This window comes from Salmo salar, chromosome 02, assembly GCF_965601325.2.
Source record: "Salmo salar chromosome 02, fSalSal1, whole genome shotgun sequence".
In the NCBI taxonomy this organism is placed as follows: domain Eukaryota; kingdom Metazoa; phylum Chordata; class Actinopteri; order Salmoniformes; family Salmonidae; genus Salmo; species Salmo salar.
In genome coordinates, this window is record NC_138292.1 from 31493048 (window position 1) to 31509947 (window position 16900).

The 16900-nt window shown below is 41.9% G+C and overlaps 1 protein-coding gene across 1 annotated transcript; it reads right to left on the bottom strand.

The window, feature by feature from the left end:
* Positions 1 to 3456: 3456 nt before the first annotated feature.
* Positions 3457 to 16679, bottom strand: LOC106579564 (DDB1- and CUL4-associated factor 13). Its single transcript, XM_014159598.3, has 11 exons — positions 16481 to 16679; positions 16155 to 16354; positions 15868 to 15975; positions 15302 to 15391; positions 13411 to 13566; positions 12516 to 12593; positions 11130 to 11212; positions 10648 to 10812; positions 10311 to 10446; positions 5336 to 5499; positions 3457 to 4538 (listed from the first exon to the last, which is right to left on the bottom strand). The coding sequence occupies exons 1-11, from the start codon at positions 16548 to 16550 to the stop codon at positions 4451 to 4453; spliced, it is 1338 nt and encodes a 445-aa protein (XP_014015073.1). The 5' UTR covers positions 16551 to 16679; the 3' UTR covers positions 3457 to 4450.
* Between the last annotated feature and the right edge of the window lie 221 nt (positions 16680 to 16900).

Here is a 16900-nt window from a genome sequence, read left to right on the forward strand (position 1 = left end):
CAGCTCATAATAAATACAGAGAAATGAATCGGTGAGGAACACAAGAAACCTATCCAACAGAATTATCGCCTAATTCTCACACAAACTCCCCAATTCCAGTAGCCTATGAGACATATACTGGAGATGCTGGACAGAGGCCCTTTGGTTTTATAACCAAAATGTACGGTCTTCTGGAAACAAGAATTCCAAACACAATTATCCTATTCCATTCACGGATGGATTGTAGAGAAATATAGACTAGAGCTCTTGCCTTTTATTTTGCAATCATGTTAAATCCTGTCTAACCCATCGCGGTCATCCTTTAGAATGGGTTTGCTCGCATTTTGAAATAAAGACGTCGCCTCTTTCCTTGTTTGTTTGTTTTTCTTTCGAGTCCTTGCCCTACACTCTCTCTTTCTCGCTTTCCTCCAGGTTTATAATTCTTGGAGATTTCTTAAATGCACAAAAATGGATGCAATGAAAAAATCCTGATAGGAAGAGTAGGCGGAGCGATGGAGACGCGTAGAACAAAGCTGAGCGCGAGTGGCTTCATGAAAAAGGAAGGGGAGAGGGGCGATTGTCGACGTATTTTCGTTGACATCAGGCATTTGCAAAACACGGAATGGAATACTTTGCAGCTGGACCAGATTATAAAAACCATTTGCCTGATAAAGAGCATTTTCAGAAGAAAAGTGATGCGAAATGTACAGCGAAAGTTAAAATCTTCATCAGCACACAATAAAACTGGCACACTAGAAATGTGCATTTCAACACCATGTCGCTGTCCAGTTTGCTGTGTGGTGCAGCAGCATATTGTTGAGCAGCACAAATTCTCTTCCGATAGGATTGCCTCTCCAACTGGAGGTATGAATAAAGTTGTGTTATACAGCATTCCTATTCCTAATTTGGTAACACTTTAGACTACTTTTAACCATCCAGGTACAATAATAACAAATAAATAACATTTGTTCTAGAAAAAAGCTAGCACCAACACAATTCATGTCTATCATTGATTTATCAGCTGCTTCTTGTGACACTGCTTCTTAACTTTTTAGTCCCATCATGTCAAACACCTCTTATCCCCTCTCACCCCATCCCAAGGTCCAGACCTAACCCCTCACCCGAAGGCTCAGTCCCAATCCCTCATCGAGGTCCAGACCTAACCCCTCACCCGAAGGCTCAGTCCCAATCCCTCATCGAGGTCCAGACCTAACCCCTCACCTGAAGGCTCAGTCCCAATCCCTCATCGAGGTCCAGACCTAACCCCTCACCCAAAGGCTCAGTCCCAATCCCTCATTAAGGCCCAGCCCTAACCCCTCAACTGAAGGCCCAGCCCTAACCCCTCAACTGAAGGCCCAGCCCTAACCCCTCAACTGAAGGCCCAGCCCTAACCCCTCAACTGAAGGCCCAGCCCTAACCCTTCAACTGAAGGCCCAGCCCTAACCCCTCAACTGAAGGCACAGCCCTAACCCCTCAACTGAAGGCCCAGTGCTAACCCCTCAACTGAAGGCCCAGCCCTAACCCCTCAACTGAAGGCCCAGCCCTAACCCCTCAACTGAAGGCCCAGTCATAACCCCTCATCCGAAGGCCCAGTCCTAACACCCCCCCTTCCCAAACCGTGCTCATGATCCAGGTTTGATAGGATTATGAAATAAGGCATAAGCATCATAGCTAAATCCTGCCGTGATAAAGTGGATAGAACACTATACCTCAAAGACTAAGTCCATTAGCATCAATACACTGAGCCCAACACAAGCTCATCCACTTTGAGTCAGAATGCCAAGAAATCATTAAACACCAAAACACTGATAAAAGTGTGTTGAACTTGTTACCATAGCTACTGACTTAGTCCTCTTTGTATCTCGGGTGGTACATAAGGCTGCAACAATTTTCTGCCATCAGTCTCTGTCTTTGGCCACAGCTTGTGCTATCCCATTAGACCCATCACTTCAAGCTCAGCCACTACTATTCATCGCTTGGTAGTTTTTGGCCTGCCTCGCCTGCTCTTTCCAGTTGTTGTCCACCTGAAGGCAACTTCGGGGATACTTTCTAGTGGCATACTTAACACTTGTCACAGCCAACGAAACCTGCATCTATAGTAACCCCTATACAAGATCATGCACCTTGAGTCACAATGCTAAAAAATCCTTGGTAAAAAAAATGAACCCAAAAACATTGGTAAAAGTCAGTCTAATTTTGTGTTTGACGGCCCTGCAACATACAGTTGAAGTCGGAAGTTTACATACACCTTAGCTAAAGTTATTTCAACTCAGTTTTTCACAATTCCTGACATTTAACCCTAGTAAAAATTCTGTTAGGATCACCACTTTATTTTAAGAATGTGAAACGTCAGAATAATAGTAGCGAATATGATTTATTTCAGCTTTTATTTCTTTCATCACATTCCCAGTGGGTCAGAAGTTTACATACACTCAATTAGTATTTGGTAGCATTGCCTTTAAATTGTTTAACTTGGGTCAAACGTTTCAGGTAGCCTTCCACAAGCTTCCCATAATAAGTTGGGTGAATTTTGGCCCATTCCTCCTGACAGAGCTGGTGTACCGGAGTCAGGTTTGTAGGCCTCCTTGCTCGCACACGCTTTTTCAGTTTTGCCCACAAATTAACTATAGGATTGAGGTCAGGGCTTTGTGATGGCCACTTCAATACCTTGACTTTGTTGTCCTTAAGCCATTTTGCCACAACTTTGGAAGGGTCATTGTCCATTTGGAAGACCCATTTGCGACCAAGCTTTAACTTCCTGATGTCTTGAGATGTTGCGTTCAATATATCCACATAATTTTCCTACCTATTTTGTGAAATGCGTGCTTCACAGTTGGGACGGTGTCCTTCGGCTTGCAAGCCTCCCCCTGGTGTTTATACTTGCACACTATTGTTTGTACAAATGAACTTAGCATCTTCAGGCGTTCATCCCAAGGATGAACCAGACTTGGTCTACAATTCTTTTTCTGAGGTCTAGGCTGATTTCTTTTGATTTTCCCGTGATGTCAAGCATTTTCTGGAATTTTCCAAGCTGTTTAAAGGCACAGTCAACTTAGTGTATGTAAACTTCTGACCCACTGGAATTGTGATACAGTGAATTATCAATTAAATAATCTGACTAAACAATTGGTTGAAAAAATTACATGCACAAAGTAGATGTGCTAACCAACTTGCCAAAACTATAGTTCGTTAACAAGAAATTTGTGGAGTGGTTGAAAAACGAGTTTTAATGACTCCAACCTAAGTGTAAGTAAACTTCCGACTTCAACTGTAGGTATATCAATTACAATACAGACCTAACAATTCAGAAATATATTACTAAAATATGCCAAACAAAACACAAATTATGCTAATCTGAGCACCTTGGATATTAATTGTATACTTATGTAATAAACAAGCGTTCAATTTATAGTTGAATCGATATGAGAATCAGTGAATTTGCCTACCAAACAATAGTATTCATATCAGACCCAAAAATATCATACCACATCTTTATTAGCAGTGTATCAATAAATACAAAAAACACTATCAATAGAACCAAACCTTAGCATCATGCAATCTTTAAGGTTACTGAATCAGTACATACAATAGCTGAAAGTATGTGGTGGTGTAGGGAGGCCAAACATTTTCAAGATAGTTTCCGAAATAAACGTTCTGGTGATATTTGACAGATGTTGTTCTTCTCGGTTACTAGTGTATTCTTATTTCAATACAATAACATCCCAAAATTACTGTTCCAAAAATAGCATTCATGAAATCTTCATCTGGTGGTACAAAGTTTCACCATGACAGCTGGGACACTTATGTCAACAAACTTCACAATATTCACCCATATTTCTCTGTTTTAATAAGCCTTGGAGAGGTGGAATGAGTTCTTTCAGTCTTAGATAGGGTTGTGTTCAGGAGGGTTGTGTTCAGGAGGGTTGTGTTCATGAGGGTTGTGTTCAGGAGGGTTGTGTTCATGAGGGTTGTGTTCATGAGGGTGCAGCCTTTTGACCGTTGCACATTAGAATGTCATGAATATAACTGAAGGGATCCACAACATTGTCTGCAGGGTTGCAAAATTCTGGTATCTTTCCCAAGTGGTCAGGTTTGTCAGAAATCCCATTTGGAATATTCCTGGAACACAGGAGGCTGCTGAGGGGAGGACGGCTCATAATAATGGCCAGAACAGAGCAAATGGAATGACATCAAACGCATGGAAACTATGAATGATGCATTTGATACCATTCTGCTCCAGCTATTCCCGCGAGCCCGTCCTCCCCAATTCAGGTGCCACCAACCTCCTGTGTCCTGGAACCATGAAGGACTAAGCAGGAAATCCAAGTATCTGGAATTTCTGGAAACCAGAGAATTTTGGGAAACTTACCGACATTTTGCAACACTAGCTGTGAGTGTCTGAACGTGGCCCATGTGTGTGTAGAGGCAGAGTAGTCCTTTAGTCCTCCAACGCCACACGGTCACTGGCGTCCTATTTCACCACGGTGACCACATGTTTCTCTTTCTCCGTCACCACGGGCATGGAGCCAGGCTTGCTGTGCTTGCGTACGTTCCTCTCCCTGGGACACACAATGAGGCAGCAATGAATAACTCAAACATCAGGAACCAATTCATGAGCGTATTCACACAGAGAGAGAGAAACGTTAGAGTACACAAAGGAGTTGGTGCTAGGCAGGTGGACTGACGTCATAATGTAGAATACACTAATAATGACATCTGAAAAATACACAAAGAGCATGTAGGCTACACTGCCTTCAGTCACAGCTCCTAGGGACACGTGGATGACATATTACAATAATGTGTTACTATGTTTCAGGACCAAAAATCAACACTGACTCATATTTGATTAATCATCAACTGGTCATGATGGCACCATCACTTCCCCTTAGAGACTTTAGTGTATATGACCCAGCCACAAGGGACCATCCTGTCTTATCAGTCCTGTTACCCATTAGGGTAAGTGTGCCTTGGTAGGGCAGTCAGACCTATTCTGGCAGCCAGCTACGGCCTCAACCACTTCATGGAACTTCTGCCATAGTTGGACAGAGGCCAGGGTAGTTCTGAACCTACTGTGTTAACAGAGATGGACAGTTTCCTTTGTGGTGAGGCCACAGACCAGGTCAACCACCCGAAAACCTCCTCCCATCAACACAGACAAATAAGGTCCAAAACAACACTAACCTTACCAAGAACTTCACCAAGAAGCCAATTCTACTGATATACATACTGTAATTTATAGACTTCTGTGGTTTGACTGTTAAAAACAAGAGTATTGAGGATATGTGCAGGTAGAGTTGAGAACAGAAAGCCACTGTAGGGCAGACAGTAGTGGCATGGGTAAAGGAGGAGCACGTACTTCCTGCGGCGAGCCTCCTTCATGACACGCAGCTCCTTGCTCTGGCTGTAGATGGACTTGGGCAGGTGGCGGTGGCGCGAGATGCGGCGGATCTGAGGGTGGTGCTGGAACTTCTCCTTCAGCTTCTGGCTGTAGTTCACAGCTGCCTTTTCCCTAGGAGCCAGCTAGACCACGGGGGGGTGACAACAGAGAAAAAAATAAATAGTAGGTAGGAAGGAGAGGGAGAGAAAATAAAAGAACAAAGTGATTTCAATCTACTACTGAGGTCTACTTGGAGCCTCATTTATCAGTATACAGTAATTAATTACCAGTCCATAATGACAACATTTTCATGAGAAAACTGAAATCTAAATAAAATGGTTTAACTGTATGACTATGTCCCCTGGGACATTGAACCATGGGGGAAAAGCAGGGTTGAAAATGTTCAGCTTTGGATAGACAGTCATCTTTAACACTACTACTGCTCGCTCATCTTTGTGAGTTGGATATTATGACTGAACGATATAACTAAACATGGGGCCTAAGACGGTAAAATATTCGCTATTATCTATAGTATAGGGCTTTTTCCATATATAGACACACCCTATGCGTTTTAATAAAATAAACTATATATGCATTGAGCTTGTCTGATGCTTTAAGCTCACTGTTTGATGAAATAAGATTTTTTTTAAATACTCAAGAGGGAGCCAGAGATCAGGATAACTAGAAGGGGAAAAAACCTGTCCCGACTGTCTTCCTCCCGTTCCTACTGGCTTTCGCAGATTCTGCAGTTACTCTCCTGAAGTTGCCAGTAATAGGCTATACGAGAAGTCGGAAAAATTGCTATTCCACATGAAAGTTATCTTACCATTTCTACCGATCTGATCTGTGATCCAGTTATGGTTTTCATATGAACATTTTTGTGGAACAGTTTCATTTCATTTATAATAACGTTTTCATATCTCAAAATCATTGTTATTTAGTTAATCAAAATGTAATCCAAATCTAAAATGAACCTTTTAAACCTAAAAAGTCTATTGCCAACTATGTAAAAATATCCTATAAAGCCGCAACGGATAAGAAGTAACCAGGTAGGCCTATTTTATGACATTTCCACTAGATCAGAGCATGACATTCTTTCCTTTCACGCTGAGTGGTTATTGAAAGGGAGAGAGCTCGAAAGATTTTTCAGATACATTGAGGAATTATTGTCATTCTCAATGGATGTAAAAACAGACTTAGTTTGCTTGCTGTTTGAGGTGAAGAAAAGATTACTGAGAAGCTCCACAGCTTGCGGTGGTGCATTAAGCCAATTAGAAATACTATCAGATCCCCAAATGGGCACATTTATATGCCTACATTTGCGAGCAGGTCAGGTAGCCTATAGGCCAACTTCAATGCGTAAATCAGTTGCACGTCCTTACTCAATATTGACAGGAGAACTCCAAACAAGACAATGACTAAATTGACAAAACTCGTAAATGGAATGAAATAAACCAAAACTTGTTTCTCACAAGTGTAGCCTAGGTTGTGCGCGCCGCAAACAATGTGTCCACTCCGACAATGAGAACGGTAAAAGACTGGAATAATAACACAACATCAGCTGTTCAGAGGAGAATGCATGAATCAGGCCTTCATGGTCGATTTGCTGCAAAGAAACCAATACTAAAGGACACCAATAAGAAGAAGAGACTTGCTTGGGCCAAGAAACACAAGCAATGGACATTAGAACGGTGGAAATCTGTCCTTTGGTCTGATGAGTCCAAATGTGAGATTTTTGTTTCCAACCACCGTGTCTTTGTGAGACGCAGAGTAGGTGAACGGATGATCTCTGCATGTGTGGTTCCCACATGAAGCATGGAGGAGGTGTGATGGTGCTTTGTTAGTGACACTGTGAGTGATTTATTTGGAATTCAAGGCACACTTAACCAGCATGGCTACCACAGCATTCTGCATCTCAACAGTTGATGTTGAGATGCGTCTGTTACTTGAACTCTAACATTTATTTGGGCTGAAATCTGATGTGCAGTTACTCTAATGACCTTATCCTCTGTGACAGAGGTAAATTCCACAAATTAACAGGTTTGCCTTGTTAAAAGTTAATTGAGATGCATTCCACGTGACTACCTGTTTGAGAAAATGAGTGTGGAAAGCAAGGTAAATGGTGGCTACTTTGAAGAATCTCAAATATATTTTGATTTCTTTTACACTTTTTTGGTTAATACATGATTCCATGTGGGTCATTTCATAGTTTTGATGTCTTCACTACTATTCTACAATGTAGAAAATAGTAAAACAAAGAAAAACCCTTAAATGAGTAGGTGTCAAAACTTGAGACTGGTACGGTATATTTACTACTGCTCAACTAAAAACAATATTGGTCGACTAACAGCCTAACGACCAGTCCTAGTACAGTAAGTAGTACATCAACAACCTTCACATTCCAATCTGAATGAATGGTCTGAGAGCAGGCTAGAGACAACCGTTCAACACACCCTCCCCCTCTCCCCTTCCTCTCCCTCATAAAAATCTGGAGCGTCTCTCACTCTCTCCGGCCGTAGTTTCCGAGGATCTCTAAGTGGCCACTCTTCCAAGGCTTTTATTCTAATTATAATCAATTCAATTTGATAGGAGATTAGCTAATAGCTGCTGCTGATGTTGAGGTACACTGCTTCCCTTAGACCAGGCCAACAGCCTGTTAAATGTTATTTATGAAAACCTGAACATTTACAGTGAAAAAGGAGCAGAGCAACACTGACTCTGCAGAGTTCTCTATGGCCTCCACGCTCTTTCAATAGAAAATGAGTAGCAGGCTTAAGGTGTTATGTAGCTGTATGAGCCGTGTATCCAGAGATACAGTGAGCTCCAAAATTATTGGGACAGTGACAAATGTGTTGTTTTGGCTCTGTACTCCAGCACTTTGGTTTTGAAATGATACAATGACTGAGGTTAAAGTGCAGACTGTCAGCTTTAAATTTGAGGGTATTTTCATCCATATCTGGTGAACCGTTTAGAGATTACAGCACCCATTTAGGGGACCAAAAGTATTAGGGCAAATTCACTTACATGTGTATTAAAGTAGTCAAAAGTTTAGTATTTGGTCCCATATTCCTAGCACGCAATGGTTACATTAAACCTGTGACTCAACAAAATTGTTGGATGCATTTGCTGTGTGCTTTTGGCCATGGTAGCTGTGTTTTGGCCATGGTAGCATCCACAGTAACGTAGAAGTATTTAGAAACAGTTTATGCTTATTTACAATAAAAGTGATTCCAATATGACATAACTTATTTACCATTCATTTCTATTGAGTATAAAATACATCTGAAAGAACCAAAACAAACAGCAAAAGCATCCAACCAGTTTGCCGAGTCACAAGCTTGATATACGGGACCAGATACTCAACTTTTCACTACTTTCATACACATAAGTGAATTTGTACCAATACTTTTGGTCCTCGTAAAATGGGGGGGACTATGTACAAAAAGTGCAGTCATTTCTAAACGGTTCCCCTGATATGGAGTGAAAAGTGTTGGCGTACAAAGCCAAAAATGTGTTACTGCCCAATACTTTGAGCTCACTGTATGTATAGGCTATGTAGTCATGCTTCTCATGACTGTCATGAGAATGTGTGATACGTACAGTAATTTGTGTGATTTCAAAAAGTGAATTTACAATATGTCAAAGGTCAATGTGGTCAATGTTACTCCAAGTAACATGAAAAATAGGATCACGGGACAAAAACGAATGACACCTGTATAGGTCACAGTGAGGTCAAAGGTAATCTCATAGAAAGGCATCAAAAGCCAAAAACCAGAGAGAGACACTGCAGTTGCAACAAACAGGCTGAAGACTTCCACTCTTCCTGAGATCTGACAGTTAGCCTTGATTCAGCATTTCTTTTTAATGAAAGACCCTTCCAGTCCAACTTGATGGTTAATGCTTCATTATTTCCAGAGTGGCCGTTCTTTAAGTGATTGGGCCTATTCAAACTGCTGATAGCAGCTGGGCTCGTCTGATCTGTTTAAGTGCAAAGCTACAGAATAAATCACCTCTTATACACTGACAGTAAAACAAGTGCCAAAAGTTGCCCAATTCTCCAGTGTTATGCTGCATTAAGGGAATAAGGAAGAGTGAAGGAGAAGGGGGATGGATATTGGAGATGGCACCGAAAAACGTCCATTCATCTCCCTTGCAATTCATCCTTGTAGGCTAAATGCTGGTTTTGGCATCAGATGAGAAAGGAGAAAGGCTAGACTGTGTAAGAATCTGTTTAAGATACACTAAACAGAACCTTACATTTCAGGTGTAAATAATGCCTTGAACATATGGAGTTAGAGTTTTAAGAAAGCAAAATAGATATAAATGCCAAAGTGTGCAAAAAGAAACTCCAATATTTGGGATGGGCGATGCTAACGTTAGCCTGCTGTAACACCTCTAAGTAATTCAAGTCACTATTTGCCCATACATATATTTTAGTGAACTATCCCTTTAAATCCACTCTATAGTGCCACATTTCCCGCACTGACTGACTGGTCAGACTTTGTCTATTGGTAATCAAGAGTTCCAAATAGCTCCAGTCTGTCACTAACCCTGCTCTGATGTCCCTATTGGTCCATTGTACTTATTGAAGGTGATTCTGTTCCAAGTCAGTCAGCATCCATCAGAGCCCTTGGCAGTGCCACTGCTGTTGCTGCTGGCAACCTGGCCTCTCTCTCTCTCTCTCTCCCTCACCATGCGGCGCGTACCATGGTGGGCATCAGGCCATGGCAGGTTGAGGAATCCAGAAAACTCGCAAAACGGAAGGCCAAAATCAGAGCTCCAACAAATGCATCAGAATATTAGCATATGTGCCCATCAGTTATTGGTAAGCACTAAAAATGTATCTGGGATTCATCTTTCTTTCATGATATTACTTTTGATACCCGACACCTGCAGGTTGCAGGACGTGAGTACACTACTTCTAAAAGGAGAGGAAGAGGACTGTCTGTCTCACCAATCCCAACTTCTCTGCAGAGTTGGCCTTCCACAGTCTGATGTTCATCTCATCTGAAGCACTCAGGATGTACTTGTTGTCTGATGACCACTTTATGGAGATGACGTGCTGCATGCGCTTGGTGTGGTACACCTCCCTGTGAAGTCACACACACACAACCACACACACTGAACACAATGTTGCTGACGCACACACAATGAACACAATGTTGCTGTACAAAAATAAATACATCAAAGCTGATGATAAACACACACGGAGAAGTAGGATTCAGAACAACAACCATGGAGTAGGCAGCAATCTGCTGGAACCCAGTGTCTGAACCCCCGGCACCACTAACCTGCTGTGGCCACTGTCTTTGGGGAAGATGCGGATGGTCTTGTCAAAGCTGGCCGAGACAAACTCCTTGCCAGTTGGAGAGTAGTCTACATCCAGCACGGCTGAGACATGGTCCATGTGGACGGTGAAAGGCTTGTCCAGGTACCTCATATCATATGTATACAGACTGTAGGGGGAGGAAACGCATGCTGTTGGTTAATAAATACAGAGATGACATGTTAACACACACCACCATGCTTCTCTCATGCATGGTGCAAGGCCAGTAAATACAAATACTCGTGAGACATGCTGTTATTGTAAAATAAGTGTAAATGTACATTAGAAATAATAATTCAATGACCCCCCCCCCCCCAAACAATTGCATGAACAAAAACATTATTAGCATCGAAAATACACAAACTTCTCTCCAGGAATGAATGAGGCCTATGTGATGTAGTGAACATGTTGTAAACTCAACACATCATGTTGAATTGCATCACTCACTTGTAATCTTCATTAGAGCAGGTGAAGTTATACGCTTCCATGGGATTCCAGCACAAAGTGTTGCTCCTCATATTCATGATTACCTGTATTGGAAATCACACATTCATACTTCAATACACTAACCATTAGACACAATCCAGTAATGAGAGGACAGTATGGAATGGGAAATGGGTTTAGTAAAGGGCAGAGTCATGGGCAGTAGGGCGATATGGGCATTTTTTTGCCCATATCGTCCAGCCCTACTGCCCATGACACTGCCCTTTACTAAACTATTTGCAATTTTTCTACCAAATATTGAGATTGCGATTTTACATCAAAGCATTTGGTTATACTGTTGGAAATCATAGAAATAGAATGATCATTCAAATGTTATGGTTGGAATACAGTGGCTACTTGGAATGCAGTTTTGTTTGGCATGACAACGAGGAAAAGGTAAGGGAGGAGATGGTTGTGACAGAGTAAGAACTGGTCAGCGTTTCCCATGGCCAGCAGCATACCACCCTGCATCCCACTGCTGCCTTGCCTCTGACCTGACTCCCTGTGGTCACTAAAGATTCCATGGCACTTAACGTAAGAGATGGGGTGTTAACCCCGGTGTCCTGAATTCCTAATCTGGCTACCTAAATGGCCCCTTCCTCTCCCCTGTAGCTATTCTCCAGGTCATTGCTGTAAATGAGAATGTGTTCAGTCAACTTACCTGGTTAAATAAATTAAATGGGACCCTAATTAGATTTAAATAGATAGGTACATTCAGACAAAGATTTTACAATATTATTAGCCTTTTCCTCTCTGATTACGAACAAGCCATTTCACAAACGATGATATACTCCACCATTGGTACTGTCCAATATTACAGCAAATGATTGCTAGTAAGATTTGCACTCAGTGGAATTAGCAATGCTTATCGCTTGCTAGCTAAAACAAATTAGGCACATTTTCAGCTAACTAGTGTTTTGCAGAGAGCAAGTTACACAGACTAATAGTATAATAAAGAAAACATGTGAATTTATATTAAGAAGCAAAGTGGAAATCTGTTGACTGCATGCTGTTTGGTCAATGCATGCCGTGAATCTGGAGCACGAGGAACTGCCTGCTTGAGTGACAGGGGCCGGGGCTTTGTGTGTGTGTAGGATTGGGAAGCGGCCAAAAGAGGAGAGAAGGACAACTCTGTCAACTAGAGGAATATATCAAACGGTTTTAAAAACAGGCATTACAGACAGGTGGCTAAGTGGCAGTTCAAAATATTGCAGCCTCTTGCGATATGGATATTGCGCATGTCAATTTCGATTAAAATGTGATTACTTGTGCAGTTCTAATGGGTGGCATCCTAAACAGCAGTAGTGCACTAAATAGGGTGTCATTTGGGATGCAAACGTAGAAATGTACCTTTTTAAGAGGTGTCGCTTCCCTCATGTCATACAGCACAATACTTCTGTCAGAGGCACAACTTGCTAGAAGTTCAGTCTGAGGAGAAAAGCAGGAAGGTCAACTAAACTTTTTTTTTTTAATCATACAATTCTGTGTTTTATACAACCTTTGACCTACATAGTCCTGATTTGGGTATAGCCTCCATTATTCTGGTGTATGGAGGCTATAGCCAAAGATATCTATAACTAACAAGATAGCTCATCTGTGTCATTTACAGTTTGAGCAAACAAAGCATAGGTGGGCAAAACAAGCAAGGAGGTAGGCAAAGCCAAGCACGAGCTAGCAAGATCCTATTGGCGCGTTGTAGCATGTATTTGCATATTTCCGTTAGGGAACGCCTCCTCTGTGAAGTGTGTGCGCACAAACTCAATTTGACCTTGCACTCGTTCTAAACAACGCATTTTTCGCCCAGTTTGGCAAAGCGTCAAGTCTATAAATATTAGTACACTGTGTTCGTAACAGATTCTAGTTTTGGGAACAGAAAAATGTATTGTTCCAACAATGAGAATTTGCAGAATGTCGGCCCAGTTTCACCTAGTTCCACCTTCTCCCACCACCCGCGACTGGACTTCCTCTCACTACTATACATGTTGGTGGTGAGAAAACATTCTAAACGGATACTTCAGCTTTATAGCCTCTGTGACGTGTCTGGGTTACGCCTTCTGTCGGTGCTATAGCAACGTCAGGGCCCGTATTCACCAAGAGTCTCAGAGCAGAAGTGCTAATCTAGGACCAGTTTTGCCTTTCAGATTATAATTAACAAGATGATATGGACATGGAGGACCTGATCCTAGATCAGCAATCATACTCAGACACTTTCTGCTACAATCCACACAGGGAAAGGGTTGATTACCTCTACAGGGTTGAAGCGGACGCAGCTGAAACTGTCCACGCCCCAGGAGAAGGAGCGGATGGGGCTGCTGCGCTGCTCATCCCAGATATCCACCTGCTGGCCACACGTCACAAACACACCCTCCTTCTGGTGGTGGTCGATGCAGGTGAACACAGACTGGAAGGAACAAACATCCTCAATCATCATCACAGACTAGAGGGAATACATTACAACAACCATCATCATCATCATCATCATCACCACCCTGACTGTAGGGAATATCTCCAAACCCATAAATCTTATCATGGGCTTAACCTCTCTTGGGTAGGGGGCAGTATTTTCACGGCCGGATGAAAAACGTACCCAAATTAAACGGCCTACTACTCGGGCCCAGGAACTAGAATATGCATATTATTAGTAGATTTGGATAGAAAACACTTCGAAGTTTCTAAAACTGTTTCAATGATGTCTGTGAGTATAACAGATCTCATACGGCAGGCAAAAACCTGAGAAAAATCTAACCAGGAAGTGGGAAATCTGGTTCTTGTAGTCTTTTCAAGTCATTGCCAATCTAACACACAGTGACTTAGGGTTCATTTTGCACTTCCTAAGGCTTCCACTAGATGTCAACAGTCTTTAGAAAGTTGTTTGAGGCGTCTATGGTGAACAGAGAGCGAACAAAGGAAGTTGGAAGTTGTTGACTCAGGAAACCACATGACTTCATTGGCGCGCATTCACATGAGGGGTAGCTGTGTTCCAAAACGTTTTTCAAGACATTGGAATCGTCCGGTTGGAATATTATTGAAGTTCTAAGTTAAAAAGGACCTAAAGATTGATGCTATACAACGTTTGACATGTTTGAACGAACGTAAATATAACTTTTTTTGACTTTTCGTTGTGACATTTTGGCCGCGCTTCCTACACTTGGAGTAGCTTACTGAACGCGCAAACAACAAGGAGATATTTGGACATAAATTTTGTTTTGTTCGATAAAGTCCATAATTTATTGTGGACCTGGGATTCCTGGAAGTGCCTTATGATGAAGATCAAAGGTAAGCGAATATTTCTAATGCCATTTATGATTTTAGATGACTCCAAAATGGCGGGTACCTGTATTGCTTGATGTCTTTTTCTGAGCGCAGTACTCAGATTATTGTAACGTGTGCTTTCCCCGTGAAGCTTTTTTGAAATCTGTCACAGCGGTTACATAAAGGAGATGTTCATCTATAATTATTTGAATAACAGTTTAATATTTTATCAACGTTTATGATGAGTATTTTTGTAAATTGTTGTGCTGATTCACCGGCAGTATTGGAGGCAAAATATTTTCTGAACATCACGCGCCAATGTAAAATGCTGTTTTTGGATATAAATATCAACTTGATCGAACAAATAATGCATGTATTGTGTAACATGATGTCCTAGGAGTGTCATCTGATGAAGATCGTCAAAGGTTAGTGCATAATTTTAGCTAGTTTTTGTGACGCCTGTCCTTGCTAGGAAAATGGCTGTGTGGTTTTTCTTGTATTGGAACTGTCCTAACATAATCTAACTTTATGCTTTCGCTGTAAAGCCTTTTTGAAAATCGGACAACGTGGTTACATTAAGGAGACGCATCTTTAAAATGGTGTAAAATAGTCGTATGTTTGAGAACTTTGAATTATGACATTTTGTGGTTTTGAATTTGGCGCTCTGATTTTTCACTGGCTGTTGAATAGTGTGAACCGTGGGTGGGACGCTAGCGCTAGCATCCCACCTCCCCAAGAGAGGTTAAAGCCACAATCTTTAATGATGGGTCCACTCCATGGTATGCACATTTTACAGTGTTCCTTAAAGAATTCAGATAGGTTTGGCCAGAGATACACTCAGATATTAATTGAGCAGAATAATGACAGAGACAGCTCCTCCATACCTTTCCAAGAATAGTATTGAGAGGTTCCTCTTCCTCTCCGTAGCCAGGAGTCTCCATCTTCCACTGTTTTATAGTCTTGTCATCACCAACCTGTTATTCAGAAACACAAGCATGTTTACTTTCACAGAGGTTTGAGGTTGATTCATAATGAAGTTGTGTCACAAGACTGCAATTCAGCACAGGGCAACCATTCTGTGAGATAAACCCAGGGGTGTATTAATTTAGTCTGTTGTAAAACATTTTGCAATGGAAACTGTTTACTCCAAATGGAAAACATTTTGCAACAAAAACAAGACTTTCTATTAGAGCAATTCAGATAGGTCCCTCGTAGTTTCATTCTGTTTACTTCCGTTTGGTACCTCGAGTACACAGTTTCCGTTGCAACAGACCAAGCATTTTGCAACGGAATCCCACTAATGAACACACCCCTGGTCTGGTTAGTATTCACTAGACAGGAAATGGAAGCCAGAATGGGGGGGGTACTATGTGAACTTGTCCATTGCACAACGTTGAGTGACAGTGTGCCCTAGTGAATACAACCCTGGATAGTGAAACAGATACCATACCGTAAAGAAGGAGGTGCCACAGAAGCGGACGACCATCCCCCTGACAAAGCCTTCATGGGCCTGGAGTGTACGAACACACTCCCGTTTGGTTAGATTCCACACCTTCAGCTGAGAAACAAATCAGTTAGTCTTACAGTATAAACAGGTCATTTAGATCCACAGACTTGTCATCATATATGTTTGACCATTCCATAGTTAGACATGTAGCCTATAATTCTTGGATTTGCAATCAACTCATATTTAACCAGGCCATTGTTAACTCTAAGTTCAGTTAGCTAGTTAATTACCTCTCCATCGCAGGAACCGGACAGCATTGTGGAGAGGCTCTTGGGGTGCTTGGCCATGCAGTTCACCCCATCCCTGTGGCCGTCCAGAGAAGCCAGGAACGGCTTGGCGAACACGCGCTCCAACTTGGTGGCATTCAGGGCACGGGTGTATTCTCTTGGCACCTCGAACGGATGGAGGGACGGGTCGTAATTTCTTGGTACTGTAGGTTACATACACTGTTAGAAGAAGTTGTTTTGCCAGTACTGATTGAGCTAGCTATAGCTCTCTACAGTGGATTGAACTGTGTTAGCTAATGTGCACTAGCTGGCTAACTATCTGCACTTACCACGCTGGATATCCAACTTCGTCTCACGGACATAGTCGTCCGGATTCCTGGAGAGAACTTTAACTTTCATTGCGTGAACGTGTATAAAGCTTTATACTTCTTCCACCAAAAATGTAACACGCTAAAATGATTCGTACGGCCATGTGTTTACGTGTGACCTCACATACCGGATGTTGAGGGCAATATCCGCCCTTATTTGACGGAAGTGTGTTTGTTGATTGCGCTTACAGCGAACACAGACAGAACATTGAGTTACCAAAGATCTTTGGCGACACCATGTGGACAGATTGTCACTGTACTTTGGGCTCCAGAGATCTTTCTAGATTAGACTTCTTGTGGGACATTTCAACTTTTTTATGGTTATTACCTTGCAGTAAAATACGCAGAAGGAGAAAATGCCATTGACTTGCGTTTTATACA

Bases quoted from the DNA above. Each gene is read 5' to 3' on its own strand.
- LOC106579564 (XM_014159598.3), bottom strand. From the start codon at position 16,550: ATGAAAGTTAAAGTTCTCTCCAGGAATCCGGACGACTATGTCCGTGAG. The intron at 13,567-15,301 runs GTATGGAGGAGC...TGTTCCTTCCAG, and splicing joins TCAATACTATTCTTGGAAAG to TCTGTGTTCACCTGCATCGA. The intron at 4,539-5,335 runs GTACGTGCTCCT...TGTGTGTCCCAG, and splicing joins AAGGAGGCTCGCCGCAGGAA to GGAGAGGAACGTACGCAAGC.